Below are 17,950 nucleotides of genomic sequence, written 5' to 3'. Positions count from 1 at the left end.
CTTCAAGATTTTGCAGTTAAGATTTTCCTTGAAAGCAAAATTTCAAATTTCCAGGCACCCAGAGCCTTTAATACACAAAGAACGTGGGTATGTAATGATGGAGGTACTTCAGTGCATGTCTGAAACTCAGTGGTAAAGTGCACGTGTTACTCCCCTTAGTACCAATGAAAATCATGGATAAGTCTCCATTATTCCCATGGGTTGCTCTGTTGGGTGAAAAGGCTCAAGGTTGTATGGGCAGCCTGAATTATGATGCTTCCTAGTGTTTGCGTGCTTAACTTTGCAAATTTAAATTTAATAATACCTGTGTATATCGTGCATGACATACATAACCTCAGCTCCTTAATGGACAGTAAATTCTGGTGTCTCATGATGGCATTACCACGGTCATCAGCACCTAGCAGCTCAAAGAGAAGAAACCAGGACAATGCTATTGCATCTGATCCAGGACCTGTGGAAAGCAGGGAAAACTGTGAGGAAGCACATCAGACATTCACCCTCAGCCAGCTGTGGTGGGTTTGGGTCAGGCCTCTGAGTGGGTCTGTGGGGGTAATTCCTCGCTTAAGGGGATGCCTCTTCACTGTGGGGATGTTCCCTCACTTATGGGGTGTCCCCTCACTGTGGGGGAGTTGTTCCCTCACTGTGGGGGATATCCCTTCACTGTGGGAGTAATCCCTGATTTATGGGGTGTCCCCTCACTGTGGGGGATGTCCCTTCACCGTGGGGAACACTCGGGGCTGTTCCTTCAGCCTGGGCTGTGGGGCAGCGCCAGGGTTTCCCTCAGGACAGTAATGGTGATTTTTTTTCCCCTTTCCCCACCACATCGACTTCTCGGGAGAGGGGGGGAATGGCACGTAGAATCTTGATGGTAACGGGGTTGTCTCTCAACGTAAACGGACCACAAACTCTGCTCATATTTACCGTGAACGTTTAATTAAGTAACAAGCCCGGCAGTGGCGCGCCCCTCCCCGCCGGCCGCCCCCCGGCCGGTTATAAATAGAAGTGCTGAATCATAACTCCGCCGGCACCTTCCCCCGCCCGGCGGGCGCGGAGCGCGGTGCCCGGGCTGTGTGAGGGGTGCCCGCTGAGGGGCCGCCCCGCGGGGCCGCGGCCGTGCCCTGAGGGCGCGCGTGCCCGCCCGCCCGCGTGAGGCGCGGGGCGCGCTCTGTGGCGGCGGCGGCGGCGGCCGCACTTGTCCTGTAATCGATTGCCGAGCGCGCTGAGCGGCCTCTCGCCGGCTGCGGGCACCCGCCCCCCGCCGCGCCGCGCCGGCCCCGCGGGGCTGCGGGAGCCCCGGGGTGGGATCGGGAATGTGTGTGGGGCGGCCGCGCGTGGGACCGCGGGGGTGTGAGGGACCGAGCGTGAGGAAGGGTGTGAATCTGTGTCCGTGTGTGTGTGAGGGAGAGAGTGAGCGTGCGAGGGAGTGTGTAAATCTGTGTGCGTGTGTGTGCGTGTGAGGGAGGAGGTGTGAGGGGGAGACTGAGTGTGAGGGAAAGAGCGCGTGTGTGTGTGTGAGACGGAGTGTGTGAGGGAGGGTGTGTGTGCGCGTGTCTGTAGGAGGGAGGGAGTGCGCGTGTGTGTGTGAAGGAGGGAGTGAATGAGCGTGTGTGTGTGTGAGGGAGGCAGTGAATGAGCGTGTGTGTGTGTCTGTGTGTGTGTGAGGGAGGGAGGCAGGGAGGGAGCGCGGCCGCCGCCGCCGCCGCCGGATCGGTTTCTCGGGGTTTGACCAGCTGTCCCAGGCTAACCCTCTGCTCTCTGAAGATGGAGGAAGTAAAAACAGGATTACCCTTAGCTACGGCTCCTCCGCCGCCTTAGTCCCCCCACAGCCAACTGCCGTGCACAAACACACCTCCACTGGGCAGAGGGAGCCGACACTAATAAACACACAAACAAAAGGGGGATGGAACTGACTCACTGCCTGCGCGGCTGAGGTAAATCTGCGCCTGGCTTTTTATTATTTCTTTCTTTTTCTGTTTTTTTGTTTTGTTTTGTTTTTTTCCCTTCCTCCCCTCCTCTCCCTCCCCAGTCCCCCTTTCCCCGGCGGGAGGAGGGACAGCTCCGTCCGGTGCCGGGGGTACGCGGGGCTCGGTCCGTCCGTGCGGGTCTGTGTGTGCGGAGGGTCCCCGAGCCGAGCGCGGCTGTGCAGCATCCCCGCGGGCGCCGATGACTTGTTGCTGGTAGCCCAAAAAATAAAAAATAATTTAGAAAAAAAACCCACAAAGACCAGACGAGCCTGGGGCCGGAGCCTTGGCGGGTCTCCCCGGTCCGTTACCCAGCCCGGCCCCGCTGCCATTTCCCTCAGCACCCGCCGCCACCTGCGCGCCCCCGGGGGGCTGCGGCCTGCGGCGGGGGGAAGGGGGAAAGGGAATGGAATGACAAGCGAGGCAGGACTTCCATGACTTTGACAGGTTGTGGCAGGGGTGGGGAGCGGCAGAGATGAGTCGCGGAGCCCGGCGTCGCCCAGGGCCGGAGCGGGGAAGTTGGCCCGGCTCTGGTGCGCGGGGTGTGAGTGCGCCCGCCGGGCCCCCCTCGCCCCATCCCGCCCCGCGTCCCCTCACCCCATCCCGCCCTGCAGCCCCTCCGCTCCCCCCGATCCCGTGCCGATCCGTAAGGAACCGGTGGATCAAGTTTTCCTCTCTCTCTCTTTCTCCCCCTCTCTCTCCCTCTCTCCGCGCTGGTTAATCGCATTGCTGTAGCAGCGGCTGACCTCCCTCCCTCCCTCTCCCTCCCTCTCTCTCTTTTTTTTTTTTTTTTTGTTCTTCATCTTCCTTCAAAAGTATGTTCCATTCCTGAGCGAGTTTCCCCGCCGGCTCATCCCGGGGCTTCCCGGCTCCCCGGCTCCGCATGCCCCACCTGTAAGTGGCGGGGGCGGGTTTCTCTCCCCTATCCCTCTCTCCCTCCCCGTCTCTCTCTCTCCCCCCGCTCCTCCCGCCTATAAAAAAATATTTTTCCTAAACTTTCTCCATCTTTCTGTGTCTTCAGCTCGAGCGAAACACTCTCCCTCCATTCGTTGTGGAGAGAGAGGTTTAGCAGCTGGGATTTGCCATCACCAGCCTAAAAATGGTGACCAAACTTTTTCTTTCCCCCCTCCTTTTCCTTCTCCTCTCCCCCTTGAAGAAATAAAAAAAATTAAAATCAGGCCGTGTTTTAACTTTGGTTATGGATGTTTCTGTGTTTCTTTTTGTCTTCCTTTCTCTTCCTCCTCCCTTCCTCCCCTTTCTTTCCTTCCACTTCATTGGCTGGGATGATCTTTCCCTGTTGCTTCTGATGTTTCTTTCTTTTTCTCAGTGTGTGCCTGCCTACCTGGACTAGGGGGAAGATAAGGTAATTTTGAAGGGCTTGAGGAAGTGGCTTACCTGTTCTGAAAACTTCTGGGGGTTTTTGAGATTTCTTTTTAAGAGTCATGAAAATCAGTAATTGAAGAGAGTTTGGTAGCAGCTGGGCAGGTTGAAATTTAAGTGTTATGTGCTGAATGCCTTGGGAATTTGATCTGCTTTATACCAAAGAAGAGCACAGAGAAAAGTATTTATTTATTGGGGAAAGGCGGGGAGCAGGGGGGAAGGAAAGAGGGTTGAGGGAGGGGGAGGGAAGTGGTTTTGGAGACAAGAAGTGAAGCTGCCTGTTTTCCAGTAAGTAATGGAGAAATTCCAGGAGCCAGGGCTAAATATACTTGGCGATCAATACAGAAATGGCTCATTGTGAATAATTTAGCTGCCTGGTGCAGTGAGAGTTTTGAAACTAAAGGCAAAAAAGAGGCCGTGGAGGGAGAGAGGAAATAAAATTCTCCTCTGGTCATGTCAGATTCTTAACTTTTCCACTTAAAAGAACATAGTTATGATTATTGATCCCTCTCTTATTTCCCCCCCCACACAATATATATCAAATGATAGCTAGGGGGTGTCATTCTATACAGTTACTTGGGTTTCGGGAAAGTAATAGCTTGTTCTGTGTCAGCAAAGTGCTTCCAGAAACTTTAAGATTGCTTCACACCACAAAATGTATGATCTGAGAGTTTTAAGTGTGATGTTTGGCCCCGTGCTGTGGTAGATAAATAGGGTTGGAATGAACAGGTGTGTGTACAGGTGTGTGTGTGCACAGAGGTGTGAGACAAAGAGCTGGAACAGCTCTGTTGAAGGGGAACAGACACGGGAGGGTTTATTTTGTTTAGATCAGGATGGAGTCTCTTGTAGTGTGTGTGAAAAGAGCAATTGTTAAAGGTATCCATCTCCTCAAAGTCTGTTCTGGCTGCAAGAGCGGATAAAGCGTTACCATCCCAGCTTGAACAAAACAAGCGGAAAGTCAGAGAAAAAACTCTCAAATCGGGCAAAAATGTGAGTGGGGCACAGAGAGAGGGGGATGGTCAGATCAGGATGATCCCAGTGCCACCTGCCCAAGAGGCAGCTGCATTTCTTTACTCACATAATTTACAGGAAGAGTTCAGTGATTTGCAAACGAGCACATGCAGTGCACTTGTGTGTTTCTCTAGGCAGTGGTTGCAACAGCAGTAAAATGGGCAACTACTTAGGGCTTTAAGTAAGTTTAATCATTTAATGGTTGATACTGACAGGAGTCTCTGAGGGTGTACTTTTCTGCCTTGCAGCACTGCACTTTGACTATGGAAGCAGAGGCTGCTGATGGATATATAACATGTAAGTAGTCATTTCATTTGATTGTTCTGAATTACTTTTCTTTTCTCACTATCCTTTCTATAATGCAGTCACCTGAAACTTTAGGTTCCTTATGTATGGTCTTTGCATTGATACTGAATTAATAGCATTTAAATATAAACTCTCTGTATGACTGAGAAGTGCATGGGGATGGGTGCATGGGTGAGTATCTCTAGGTTTGAATGTTTGCTGAGGGTAAATGAACGTAGCAAATGAGAGAGAGTTTGTCTTCAGAAATTCAAATTGCAGCCAAAACCTTTTTATGCCTTTCCCTATGCATTTCTCTTGTTTTCTTTGTGGGGGTTTCTGTAAGTGCTTTGTTTGACTGTCAGTTAACCCTGAGCTTTGGGGGGAAGGTCTCTATGGTGAAGTACTGTTCCAGTCTTCCCCTGCCCAGCCTGGATTGTCGGTGTCTGCTAATGGAAAAGTAATCCCAACTCGCTTGAAACCGAGCAGCTGGGGCAAAGTTTGTCACAGGTGTGTGTGTAAAAGACTGGTGACTGGTGGTCGAACATTTGTTTGTGTCCAGTGGGAGTCCAGATTTTACAAGCTCTGGGAAGACCCCACCAGTAAAGGGAGGGAAGAGCAGGGGCGAAGGGAGCGAGCAGGTTGTGGTTCTTGATCTTTGTGCAACTCTGCTGAAGAAGGGGATGGAAACTCACGGGGCACTTGTTTTGTGCCCACAGGTGACAATGACTATTCTCCTGAGAGGGAGCACTGTGGCATGGCCATTGACCTCACCTCCAGCACTCCCAATGGCCAGCATGCCTCCCCCTGTCACATGGCAAGCAGTAAGTCTCCTCTTAAGCCTGTTTCTCTCTAGCAGAGGGTTGGGTTGGTCTGGTCCTCCGGGTCCCCAGCTTGCTTACCGGGTCTTAACCACTGCTGTAGGCATTGCTAATAACAGAGGAGGACAAGGGAATTCTGTTGGGTTTTGTTTTGTTGGTTTTTTTCTTTCTTTGGTGTCTCATCTAAACATGAACGGGATTACTAGTCTGAACTATCCTAAGGTGGCATTTGAGAGCTGGTCCTTACCTGTTCCAGGTAGGAAAACACTAGGTTTGACATATGCTGGTTTTGTTTCCTCAGGTTTTGAAATCCAAATGGAAGTTGGTGTTGTTATTATTACTTACTGTGCTTCCCGAAACAGCTTGAAGTAGCTGTATTTGAAAACAAACACATTTTATTTACAAAAAAGCTTCACTCTGGCAAAAGTATAAAGTTAAAATATCTGGGTTTGATGATAGGTTGTATTTTACTGTTCCATACAGTAGCTTCAGCATCCTATTCATACTTCAACTTTGCCTTTGCAAGTCCAAAAGTGGCTGAGATAATTGGGAGTTTATGGCACTTGGTCGTTGACTCTAACAAACTGAAAGGATTTTGGTTTAGAATGTCGGGGAGAAACTGAGAAAATGTAGAGTTTTGGGAGTCTACTGAGAGTGTCAAGTGCTGATAATATTTCTGTAATTATTCTCATGCTGTCTATTGGAGGTGGATAAATATAGTTTACACGCATTTCATAAAAGCAACGCTCTCTCTTTTCTGTGTGTGAGTGCTGTAGGTTGTTTTACTGGTGGCTACAGTGTTACATCAAGATATTTACCTTAATGTAACCTCTCTACTTGTATTCAAGAAACCATGTAATATGCTTTGCTTCCAACATACTTAATTTTCTTTCTGGTTTGTGTGTGCTATAGATACATATCTGTCTTTTTAAACAGGGTATTTGTATAATTCCCCACCAAAAACTGTACGAAAAAAAAATAAAACCAAAACCAGAGCTTTTAGGGTTGCTTGCTTGAAAATACACAGTATATTGACTTCAAAGTCTTTCTGATTGAGAAAAAGATGTTACTTTCCTTAAGAATTCTTTCCTCCTGCAAATTATGAGTAAAACACAGTTTTATGAGCCTTTAAAAATGAGGGTTATTATGAAGATCTCCCAATTATATACATGTTGCTGGAGAATATGATTGGTAATACTGTGGACTGAACTTTATATGACAACCGCCCATAATTCAGCATCTTTAGACAATTCCAGTTGTACTGCACTGGGAGTCTGATATACTTTATTATGTTGTAAAAGTTTTACTACTCACTTTCTTCATTTTCTTTGTTTCCTTTTTATTAATGGGAAGGCTTCATTGGAAGGGAAAAAATCTCCGTGTTTTAAATCTTCTTTATAATCTAGACCAAAAATCGGAGTCAAATTGGGGAATAAAAAGATCTGGGATGAAGCAATGCAAAAATTCTGTAACACATTCAATATTTTCCTGTTCATTGTGTTAACATTTTCAATGTTTTTTAAGCTTTGTTAGTTCTTGCAACACGCCTGTATCTGCAGCCTTGGTGATTGTCTTGTTTTTTTAGAGGTGTTTTTTGGTCTCTCACAGGTGTCTCAAATGCTTTCATCGCTGCTGCTCTGTGTTAAGCATGTGCTGCTGTTGAAAAATTAAGGGCTCTGCCTGACTTTCCCAAGCCAAGCAAAACTCAAGCTTCTTAAATTTGTTGTAATTTATTTGCTCTTTGCAGGCTTAAGAATGTTTTTCAGAGAGGCGGTTTGTGCTGCCTTAAACATGGAAGGTATTGATCAGAGGTTGTCGGCTTTTGTGGCAGCTGTTATGTTGGTTCATTTAAGGTTTTTGGCCAAATCTTGAATCTGGCATGTGTAGGCTAAATCTCCAGGCTGTGCTTTAGAGCTTTCCACCTGTTTTGCGGGGCATGGGAAATCCTTTTAAAGGTTTGGTAGCCCAGGGACCCGTGACCTCTTTTTTTTTTAAAGGAGTGGTGGGGATGGGCAGGTAAGGAGGAATAGCTGTTTGAAATATTTTTTATGAATTGGGTAGCTCCAAGTGGATTGATCCATTGTTTTAAGTGGAAGAAGTAGCAGTGTTATATTTCTGTATGGTTTGATGTCCAGTGGGTCACTGCAGACTCAGCGATGTTGGCTGCTGTTATAGTGAAGCCCAGAGCATATCATGCTGGCTGGGTAGGGCTTCCTAATGGAGGAGGTGGTATGGGGATCAGACCCCAAATTCCAAACATTTCACTCCTGGTTTGGTTGCTCGTCATCCCCAGAAATGGATGGCCCTATTTGGCTGTGTGCTCTGGATGTGCACCTACAAGGTAGAGATCTAAGTTTTCGTCTTTGTTCTTGCATTCCATTAAATTGTTTTGAACCACAGCTCTTAATTTAGTCTGAATTTGTGTCTGACTCAAAAGGAGAAACACCATGAGAAGGAAATTTCTTGGATCAGCACCGAAATGACTGAGTAGTGCTCTCCCAGCAACAGCAAAATTATGTGCTGGGTAAAGAGTTTTTTAGTTCATTAGCCCCTGGCAATCTGTGTTACTGCTTCTGTCTGGGCTACTGGTGTTTTCAGGTTTGATTCAAAAAGGTTTTGGGTTAAATGTTTTGGCTACTGCATCTTTTAACCTATTATCATTTTCAAGTATCTAGATTATATTTGTGGGTTATGGATGGGGCTGACACTCAATTTTCCTTGTGAATGAGGTGATCCTGAAAGATGAATCACGCTAAATCGCCTGTCATAGCTAACTGATGATCTTACATATACCTGCCTTTCGCAGAACACTGCATGTGTGTTGGCAGATGCTCTGTTCTGAAACACTCTATTGTAGTTTTATGTAAGCAAAGATTTCAAATACATGTAAATAGTCAAATCTAATAGGTTGATAGATCATCTCACTTCTCTCTACAGCGAAAGACAAATTAGTGTTATACCTGCTGAGTGTAGATGATATATTTACATAGCCCCAAATCTGGAAGTCCAGGTTTTCTTCTGATCTTCTGCAGGAAAACTCTTCCAAAGGCTGACACCCAGAGCTGGGCGTCAAAGGCCTGCTCAATTAACTTTGTGTTGGTACTAGAGGGTTCTCTGCACGGCCCCAAGCCCTCCTGCAGACCCCACCGAGTTCAAGGGAGTCAGTCTTGTTGCCTTCAGTGAGTGTTAAACTGGGCTATAAGTGATCAGAAACCTCCGAATGGGAGCCGGCATGCTAATTAAAGGCTAATGGGGAATCCTTATAAAAGAGGCTTTAAAAAGAAATAATTCCCAGTCACCTCCTCATAATACCACACTGAGTTCTTACTGCAGTTATTAGAGATATTTTTTTTCCCTGTAGGTTAAAATGGACTTAGAGGAATGTCTGCTTTAGAGACTGCAGGGGCACAGTCATTCAATTAGTTGACTCAATCAATTCTTTGTATAGGATGAAGGATACTTCTCTAAGATCACTTGCCTGGTATCATATGGAAAATAGTAACAGCAGCTATTAGCATCTGACAGTCAGTGGCAGAGGCAATTTCCCCTTAAATTAGAGACTTGACAGTGGGTGTCCCAGTTAACTTTCTTATCTTTCCTTTCACAGACAAAAGGAGCCCTTAAATGAAACAGTCAGAACAATCATAAATATCAAACCCAACATCTGATGTTTCAAACTGATTAAAATTGTGGTACACTTTCAAGAGGTGTTTATAGTAGCTTGAAGTGTTACTAAGTTATGAGAATTAATTTATTAAGAAAATGAGCCATGTCGGGTGACTCTGTTGCAGAAAATAATGAGGGGACTGCATTTTCTTTGTGGTGGGTAACAATCACTCTGTCTGACAAGATGGCTAATTGGGACAACAGTATTAAGTGTAAATGATTTCAGCAGTGATATTTAAAGTGAACTTGGGCAAGGTTTTATTATAATGTGACCAATACTATATTCCCAGTGATCAGGGTGGACTATCAGTTGCACTGCTTTTTTGTAACGTCAAAGCCCCAAATCTTTCTTGATTACTTTCATTTTTCAACTCTGAATTGTTATACAACCCCTGTTTTGTCACAGTTATGTTGCCCCTAGGAGAAAGTTATGTGTACCATAGCTGTATCAGCACATCTGTAGGGATGAAGAAACGTAACTGTGGAGCCTGCCTTTTGGAATGAAACTGTGTAAAATTAGACATTGTTCCATGCCTCCATGGCAAACAAGCCTTACCATCAGCAGATTCCCCTGCCCAGGCACATGAGGCTGGACCTTACACTGGGATTCTTTTTGGCTCAGTATGTGTTGTGTTTTATTTAGTAGGATGAGGTGATGAAGGCTGAAGCTCTGCAGGAGGCTTTTCTTTAGGGAGGGTGGTTGAAGCTGGTTGGACTGGGCTGCAGAGGGGGACTGAATTAGTGCTTTGAGGCAGTCACTCCCCTGACACGTGCACTGGGGCACGAAGAATTCTGTCTCCAAAACTTCTGTGCTCTGAACCAGGGATTTAGGTCTCCAGTTCCTCCAAATATCTTGGAAAGTGTGAAACATGGCATATGGTGCTAAAAATTCAGACCAGATTACCTCAAGATGCTGAGGAATCTCCTCTCCTCAGCAGTGTTAAGGGGTAGGGTAGGCAGCATCTATTGGTCTGGGTATCTTTGATCCTGCCTCAGTGCAGGGAGGTGGACTTTTGACAGTCACTTGAGATGTCCTTTGGTCTTCTGTGTCTGACTTTGCAACCTTGACAGTTTGTTTGGGGAGCTCAGCTGTGGAATTGCATGATGATGCCCGATACAGACATACCTGTGGTTTTGCAGGTTGAAGGACAGTGAAGATGGACTTTGCCAAGATGAGCTCAGACATGAGGGATGAGCTCAATAAAGTCTGGCAGGGAACTGTAAGTAGTGAGGTCCTTTGTCACTCACGAGCACTGTCTGTGCTTCAGTCTTTTATCTTAGACTCCCTGAGAATTTCCAGGGCAATAAGTCATCAAAGTTTTAGCCAATGGATTTAGCTTTCTTGAAGTTTAAGGATGAAAATGAAAAGGTGATCACTGGGCTTTAAACAGAAACAGAGGTTTTTGTCCACACCAAAGCTCTGCAGAGTAGTGTTACACTGTTTCTTGAGGGGGAAAAAAAAAGAAAGCCAAACAGAAAAATGGGTTACCTGGAAATGAAACACTCCTGGGATGTACTGTGAATTGTTGTACCTCTGATTTTTCACACTGGTGTGGTTGAAATCATGAACTAGTTCCTCTGATACAAACTGTGTATAAATGAACACCAAGTAGTCACTGAAACTAGTAGATGTTTGAGTAACTACTGTCTATGTAGCTCACACTGCATTGGTGAAGGGCTCCCCTAGGTATTTATCTTCTGTCACAGTCCTAGCATTCCCTATGGAGTCAGATACTCGGCTGCAAAAACATTCCTCCCTCTCAGTGAGTGTTATAATGAGGGTGGAGTGAAATGATCAGTTAATCTCATTAAATAGGTTTTTATTCATTCTGATGGAAGTCTCATGAGAGGTCATCTGCCAGGGCTTTGTTGCAGTACACACCTTTCTTTGGGAGCTTCTGTTATTCTCTTGGACTGTCAGGTTCAGTTAACTTTCCCTGGTACACACCCTGTTACAACACTCAGTGTTCTTGCTAGCTCAGTAGTCAGCAAGTTTTCAGTGTTTGCTTCTGGAATTTCAGTTCCTTTTCAGACATGCCAATGAAAAGAGCAATCCTCATCTTCCATGAAATATGACACTTTGATAGCAGCTGGACAACAAGATACCCATTGGAAAGTTCTCCCTCTTTCCCATCCCTGGATCTGGGGGAAGGTCCTGTTGAAATCAATACGTATTTTCTCCTGGGAAATCATGGCTTGTCTCCAGTTCCTGTGGGCCACAGGCTCTGTCTAGTCCTCCAGCTAAGTGGCAGTTTGCAGGTTTGCAGGACTAAGTTTTACAGGCAGAGATGCAGCTGCCTGTGCCACCTTTGTGCAGTACTGAGGGTGAGCAGCACTCACCCTATATGCAGTGCCGAAAGGACACCTTGAAATGATGATATTCTAGCTGGGAGGAAAAGGCATAGCTCCCTTTCCTGCTTTTTTTTCAGTAATCCCAGTGAATGAAATTCCTTGTGGGATCCACCTTGAGGCAGGTCTGTAGAAAATTTAAGAGAAGGCTGAGCCGCTGTAGTAACCAGACCTGTTGCCAGCCCAGGTGAGGAGACTGTGCATGTTGTCCCTTACCTGAAGCAGTGGATGCTTGTTTGGAGTCCGGGCAGCTGACTGCTGCATCCCAATGGAGGGAAGCAGAGCTGTGACTATCACTGAGAAGTGGTGACCATGACAGGTATTGCTCTGGAGTGGGTGACCAGAGGCCCAGTCCATCTCCCAAGTCTTGTCATTGTAGGGGAGTCCCTTCGTGTTTCTGTGCCTATTTCCCCCCCCCCCATTTTGTTTCTGAGTCACAGAGGCCAGAGATCACTTAGAACGGAGGCTTGGATGGTACATGTTAGCCTTTGTCAAAAGTAGGAAATTTTTTTGCAATATCTACTTTGCTTAGGGGTTATTTTACAGTTAATTTTTGCAGCCGCACAGTGAGATGCATTCACAAGTACCTTAATACCAGTGCAGCTTATTTCCTGTCCCGCACAGGAGTAACTGCAGTGGTCCTAAAGCACCCTGTTCTGGTGTGATTACATGAAAGCAACCACAGGATTTTAACTCTTCCCATATGGCTGAGGGTTACCAGGTCTGTGTGTGGACAAACCCCTATTCACATTGCCCGGCAAAATGTGCCCTTGATCTGGAGCCAGGTCTACATTACTGGCTTCAGCTGGCACTGCCGTGTCTGCCTGTGGCTTTGAAGGACTGTAATCCCTCCCAGGCGGAGAGATGCTGGCAGAAGCTCCTGCTCTGAGCAGAGCCCTGGCTGGCAGGGTCACCTGCAAGTGCTGTTACAGGTGTTACAGTGGAGAGTACCGTAAAACAGCAGACACTGTTCCTGGAAAAGCACAGGGATGATTGATCCCCCTCATTTCTGTGCTGATAGGTCATGTCAACTTCTGTGAACTAGAATATCTTCTTTGTTTGTTGTTTTTCTTTTTTTAACTGACTTTTGCTTTCTCCCTACCTCTTATTTTTGCTTTCCAGTTTTGGGGTTTATTCTTGTAATGCTGTGTGACCAAGGCATAGCACCACAGAGGTGATGGGCTCTGTGTGCATTTTATCACCTCCTTTAGCTCTGTGTTTGTCCTGTGCAGAGAGGTCACTTCCCTTTGGTGAAGCTGAGGTTGGTGGTCAGAACCCTGTGTCCTCTCAGGGGTGGGAGGAGGTCAGCCTAGGGCCAAAGCACGCTCCCAGCCCATGTGTGGAGGATGTGAATATCTGCACCTGCCAGCTGGTATTGAATAAAAAAGACAGCAGAGTTTAAGTGCATCATCTCCTACACAGGTAGGAGCCCCTCTTCTTAGAAGACTGTGGGTTTTACAGAAGGCATGAGCTAAGGAATCTGATTCACTCCAGACCTGTCTCTGCTCTCCCCACCATGGTTTCATGTTACCCAGAGAAGCTGCACAGACTGGTTTTCTCCACCCCCTTTTTCTGCCGTGGTATTGGTACCACCTGTGATGCTGTTCTGGGCACAGGTGTAGTCGCTGCAGTAGGAGAGAGGAGGGGAAAGTTAGTGGGGGTATTCAAGTCCTTTCCCTGTTTCTGGCTTGGAGAAGGCCTTTGTGGGACTCAGCTACTGTCCACCCTGAAACTTAATGCAGTGGGGATGGAAGACCCAGCCACATCTTGGTGCTGCTGTTTCCAGGCCCTTTGTCCTGGGGATTGGAAGTCTGAAGCATTTTTTGAAGAAGGTAGGACATGCTGAAGTACCGAAAATCCGTTCACCTTGTCTGCCTCTCTTGTCTGCTTCTCATGAAGCTTCTGCTTATGTGAGGGGTTAAGATGGTCTGTGTTTCCTCTCCAGGTAATGGAAGATCTGGGCAGGGCTCACAGCAGAGATGCTCCGCTGGCGGTTAAACCGCATACGTGACAAAGCTTGACATCCCCATGAGGGGGTATTTTCTTGTTTATCCCCTCTGTTTCTGCACTTGAACAAAATAAGTGATAGTCTGAAGATGTCAGTGCTGTGACCTTCAACAGTAGGCTGGAGTATTCTTGGCTCCTTTTTAACGGTGTTTCCCTTGCATCCCCCTCTGCCTCCAAAATCCCCTAATTCCATCAGAAGGAAGTGATGATGTCCTGGTTTTTCTCAGGGGGCATGTGTTCCCTCAGTCCATGAAAGTTATGTTGGTGAGTGGCACAGAAAGCTGGCTGGAGAAGCCTGTGATATGCTCAAGTCCATGCTAATTTTTGTCATAATTACTGTTTGATTTGGGAATGTGTGTGTGCAGTTGTGTGAGTATTCACACTTAGTCTTTCTTAGACCTCAGCTCAGCTTTCAGACATTTTATTGTTGCCTTTTCAAGATGATCTAGCCATAAAACACAAACTGAGAGAATTTTTGGTAACTGTATCTGTGCGTCTTTTAAACTTCAGCAGCATGAATAAAACACCCACTTTAGTCTAAGGAGCAGCAAACAGGATGGTGTGAATTCCCTTCTTTTGAAAATGAAAGAAGTTGCTTCTTTCTGTATGAAAACAGCAAGTCTATTTACACAGAAGAGGTATGAGGTCTATTCATTTGAAGACGAGTGGCTGTTCTCTTTAAGTTGTGGATGGTTTAAAAGTTTCCAGGAAAGCATTGCAGTAGACTGAAGACCTTGTTCTGGTTGGCAGCCAGGTCTGTGATACAGGGAGATGGCTCGGGCAGAAGAAGAAAACGGCATTTGGTTTTTAATCTTATTTCTTGAGAAATTGATATCCTGCAGGGTTTGCCTTGTCCACATAACAGCCCCTGAAGGAGAATAAATCTTATTAATTAGCGGTTTCGTATCGTGCTTTTAATTGTCCGTTCCTAGGGACAGGCTTTGTGTTGCGTGTGCGCTGTCGTGGTGAGGGGCCTCTCTCACTGCACCTCTGCAGAGTCTGCCTGAGTGCAGAAATATATCAGAATACACCACTGGGCCTTAAATTCACTCAGTGCCTTAATCCTCATCACCTTTCAGATTTAGGCATGTCCTAGACATAGTTGTGAGTAATAGTTTTACAGTTTAATCTCCCAAAATTGGGTCAACCTTACCAGTTGTTTTGACCTTGTTACTGGCACAGGTGGTTCCTGGGTGAGTTTAATACATCTCTGTGCAGCTGTGTGCAACAATCTGGGGTATCAGCTTTACTTGAAACCCCCTGTTTGAAATTTTTCCTCTAGCTTAAATACACAGACCTTTCTCTCCATCACTGTTGGGAATTATTCTTTGGATAAGCTATTTTTCTAGAGGGTAATGTCACAATGTCTCCTTGCTATATCATGCTTTTTCAATTTTAAGACGCTTCACAAAGGATACCAGTTGAAGAAATACAAATGAGTGAATAAAATTATAGGCTGAAGAGGTGGAGAAAAAGTAGGGAAATCAGTGTTAGTAGGAATTCAATTCCTATGAGTGGGAGGCAGCGAGCTTCATAATTTGTGTATGTGACTTCAAATTATCAGAGTATAGGTAGCTCTCGAGTTCAGAACGGTGTTCTAGTTGTGTATTTAAGGGTCAAGTAGCATATGACGTTAGCAGACCATGAGAGCTCTGTGAGTTTATTCTTGGCCTTCTTTTAAATTTGTGTTCTCTGAATTTCACAATTTATTTAACCAAAATCCTGTGTACTTACATGTGGATCCCGAAGTGTTCTCAGAGTATAAATGCTATGACCTATCAACTACCCCCAAATTACCTAATATCAAGTAGAGAATGTTGGTAGCTGAAGAAAAAAAAAGGAGAATGTGTTCAGCCCTGGTTTCCTACAAGCCTGTACATGTGTGATGTAATAACATAAATGGAAGGCACTCGGAGAGTGTTTCGGTCACAGACGACAGAGAAGTACAGGCTTGAAAAATATTAGAATCATGCAATTCTCCTGAAATTAGGAAGCCAGAAGGAGGAGAGGTATGTGAACTGTGCCTCAGCTGAAGGAAAAACTATTAAGCGCCAGCCTTTGCAAATGTCAAATACATGGGAAAAAGTTGTTGGAAGCCAGTCTCCACTAAGTCTGCCACTTGCAGAACCTACTTTTTTGTTAGATGTTTGTGCAAAATCACCTCGCTGGTCTGCCTGTGAGACCAGACATGACTCAGGCCATCAGCATGTAACATGGTTTCAGGTTGCTGTCTTACTGCTTTTGCGCTAAAATGCTGTAAAGAACTATTTGCTTTTTTCTCTCACTTTTAAAGTGCTTCATTTATTCAATGTCATTAGTGCTATTGTTACTTAAATTTAGCTTCTGACTGGTAACCATTAAATATTAACGGCAAAATCGATAGTAGTAAGATTTTTGCTCTAGTAAATATATATCACATATATACTGAAAACCAAAGCAAACTGCAGTGCATTCCAGGAAACAATCTATAGTGCTGCTCTGTAACACTCTTCCTCATCTTTGTGTGAGGATGTTTTATCTGTGTCCCAACTGCAGCCATGTGTGCACTGTAGCCCTGGCCATTCTTTTTGACAGCCTAGAACAACAGAGCCTTAGTAAAATAGTTAAAGTAGTGTTTTCACTGTAGAAATGTGAATGATAATTATCCAAGGTTCCTTCATGACTGTGTGTATGGGGAGATCCTTAGGTTTGCTGTTGTATCTGGTGGACAGCACCCCAGCAGGTGCTGTGCTGGAAGCAGGGAATGGCCCTGTGGTGTTGGTTCTGCTGTGCTGAGGCTGCTCACTGTCGTCCACTGTGTTTTCTCCAACATGGGAATGTCGCTCAGTGCCCCAGCTTGTCATGTCCTCCTCGCCTTTGCTGAGGCATCTGGACGCCCTTAGGAAACGAGTGGGATGAGAGAGTCCCTTTGGGGAATCGCTGACGTGTCTCCTGTTGGGAGGTCAGTGTTCAGGTCTGGGTGGAGACAAAACCACCCCTGCATTCAGGAAGGGTTTTTGAGAGAAGGTGGTGATGTGGCAACGGAAGATGATGGCTTAAAACCGTTTAAAACCGATGCCTAATAAAGCAAATCTAAGACTGTGACCTTAAACTGGCTTCAAAGCCGGTCTGGGTTTCATTGGAGGGGTATGAGATGGATAGCATGCCCAATGTGCACAAGGCAGTCTTTCCTCGAGTTTGGGTCTCTGTATCATTTTCTTGTGCAACTGTACATGCAGTAGATCTTGGTAGACCATCGAAGGGATGACCTCAATTCCTTGCTCTGGCCAGGTGTTTTGGAATGAGGAAAACATCCTTACAAGTTAGCAATGAAATTTCAATCTATAATTATGACCGTAGTTTATAATAATAATTCTAATTATATATATATAAACAGTTTAACCTACTATAATGTAATATGGTAACATTTGCTGAGCTTTGGCTGCTTTCAAATGGTGAAAATGTGCTGGTGGTTATTGGCTGGGATTCAGAAGCATTTGTCAAAATTTTGTGTGCTATGTGAACAGCAAAATTTTGTGTGGATTAAGCAATTATTAATTCTCTCCCATTATCTGTCAGATAAAACTACAACTAACTCATTAACCAAAATTAATTGTAAATAAAGCCGATCTGTTGTTGAGGAGGCTAATTAGAATGGTAATTGTGTAATGATGATGCATTTAATTTCAAAGAAGCTACTGCTTTTGGCAGTGACAGAGCAAGGTGTTCTGAAATGAAGCAGGGTGCTAGTCACTGTCATTGTCCTGTTAATTAATGCCACCAGGACTGCCTTGTTTGGAGCCTTAGTAGTGTCCCCTATGGAGAACTCAGAAATGTCCTGATTCTTCTCACATTGAAGTCAGTGGTTAAACTGAGGTCTTTTTACCTCAAAGGGCAGAAGGTGCTGTGTGGAAGTGCTGATGTAGGACATTGCACACTCCTGGGTTTATTCCTGCAGCAGCTCATCCTCATGGCTGAGCTCTGGGAATAGTGGCTGTGCTTTGGGATTTGCTACTGACTTGCCATGGAGATAGATCTGGAGTTTCAGGCCAACAAAACTGAATTGTGACTCAACGTTTTAAAAATGATTGAGTGAGTAATTTTCCATGCAGTTTCATTACAGTATCTTTTGCCCCAAGGATTATTTACTGTAGAGGAGCTTTCAGCATTTTTTCGCTGCTATTTGTAATGTAGAATTTTAATAAGAAAGGAACTGTTCAAGTAGGATAATGTTTTTATCCCAAATTGCCTGGTTGTAATGGTAATATTGGTATCACAAGTAAAATCAGCAGTTGTACCTGCTAGGCTGTATGCACAATTTCTTGATTATTTTTTTAATCTGTTTTCAAAATGTATTAAATGCTATTATGAGGTGAGCATAGTATGTTTTATTTTAGCCAACTACCATTTGAATCATTAGCAAAGAAATGGGCCCCGGGCACAGAATCTGTGGTTCACTGTACACAGTATGTGATTGAGGAGGGCCACCAAGTT

The 17,950-nt window shown here is 45.4% G+C and overlaps 1 protein-coding gene across 7 annotated transcripts in view; it reads left to right on the top strand.

The window, feature by feature from the left end:
- The first annotated feature begins 1,619 nt into the window (after positions 1-1,619).
- The window catches only part of IKZF2 (IKAROS family zinc finger 2), a 119,375-nt gene continuing 103,044 nt past the window's right edge, over positions 1,620-17,950 (top strand). For 5 of the 7 annotated variants that reach the window (XM_027678016.1, XM_027678015.1, XM_027678017.1 and 2 more), the window contains exons 1-3: positions 1,620-1,931; positions 4,601-4,649; positions 5,354-5,458. In XM_027678016.1, coding sequence (XP_027533817.1) covers positions 4,616-4,649; positions 5,354-5,458 — 139 coding nt within the window. In that variant the 5' untranslated portion in view covers positions 1,620-1,931; positions 4,601-4,615. Of the gene's footprint in view, positions 1,932-2,777; positions 2,856-3,288; positions 3,325-4,600; positions 4,650-5,353; positions 5,459-17,950 lie in introns of those variants that run through there. The other 2 variants (XM_027678012.1, XM_027678013.1) reach the window with 2 other exon arrangements.

The sequence above is a fragment of the Neopelma chrysocephalum genome, unplaced genomic scaffold, assembly GCF_003984885.1.
Source record: "Neopelma chrysocephalum unplaced genomic scaffold, ASM398488v2 Primary Assembly neopelma1_44, whole genome shotgun sequence".
NCBI lineage: Eukaryota > Metazoa > Chordata > Aves > Passeriformes > Pipridae > Neopelma > Neopelma chrysocephalum.
The sequence above is the reverse complement of the archived record's forward strand: the minus strand, read 5'-3'. Positions and strand labels throughout refer to the sequence as shown.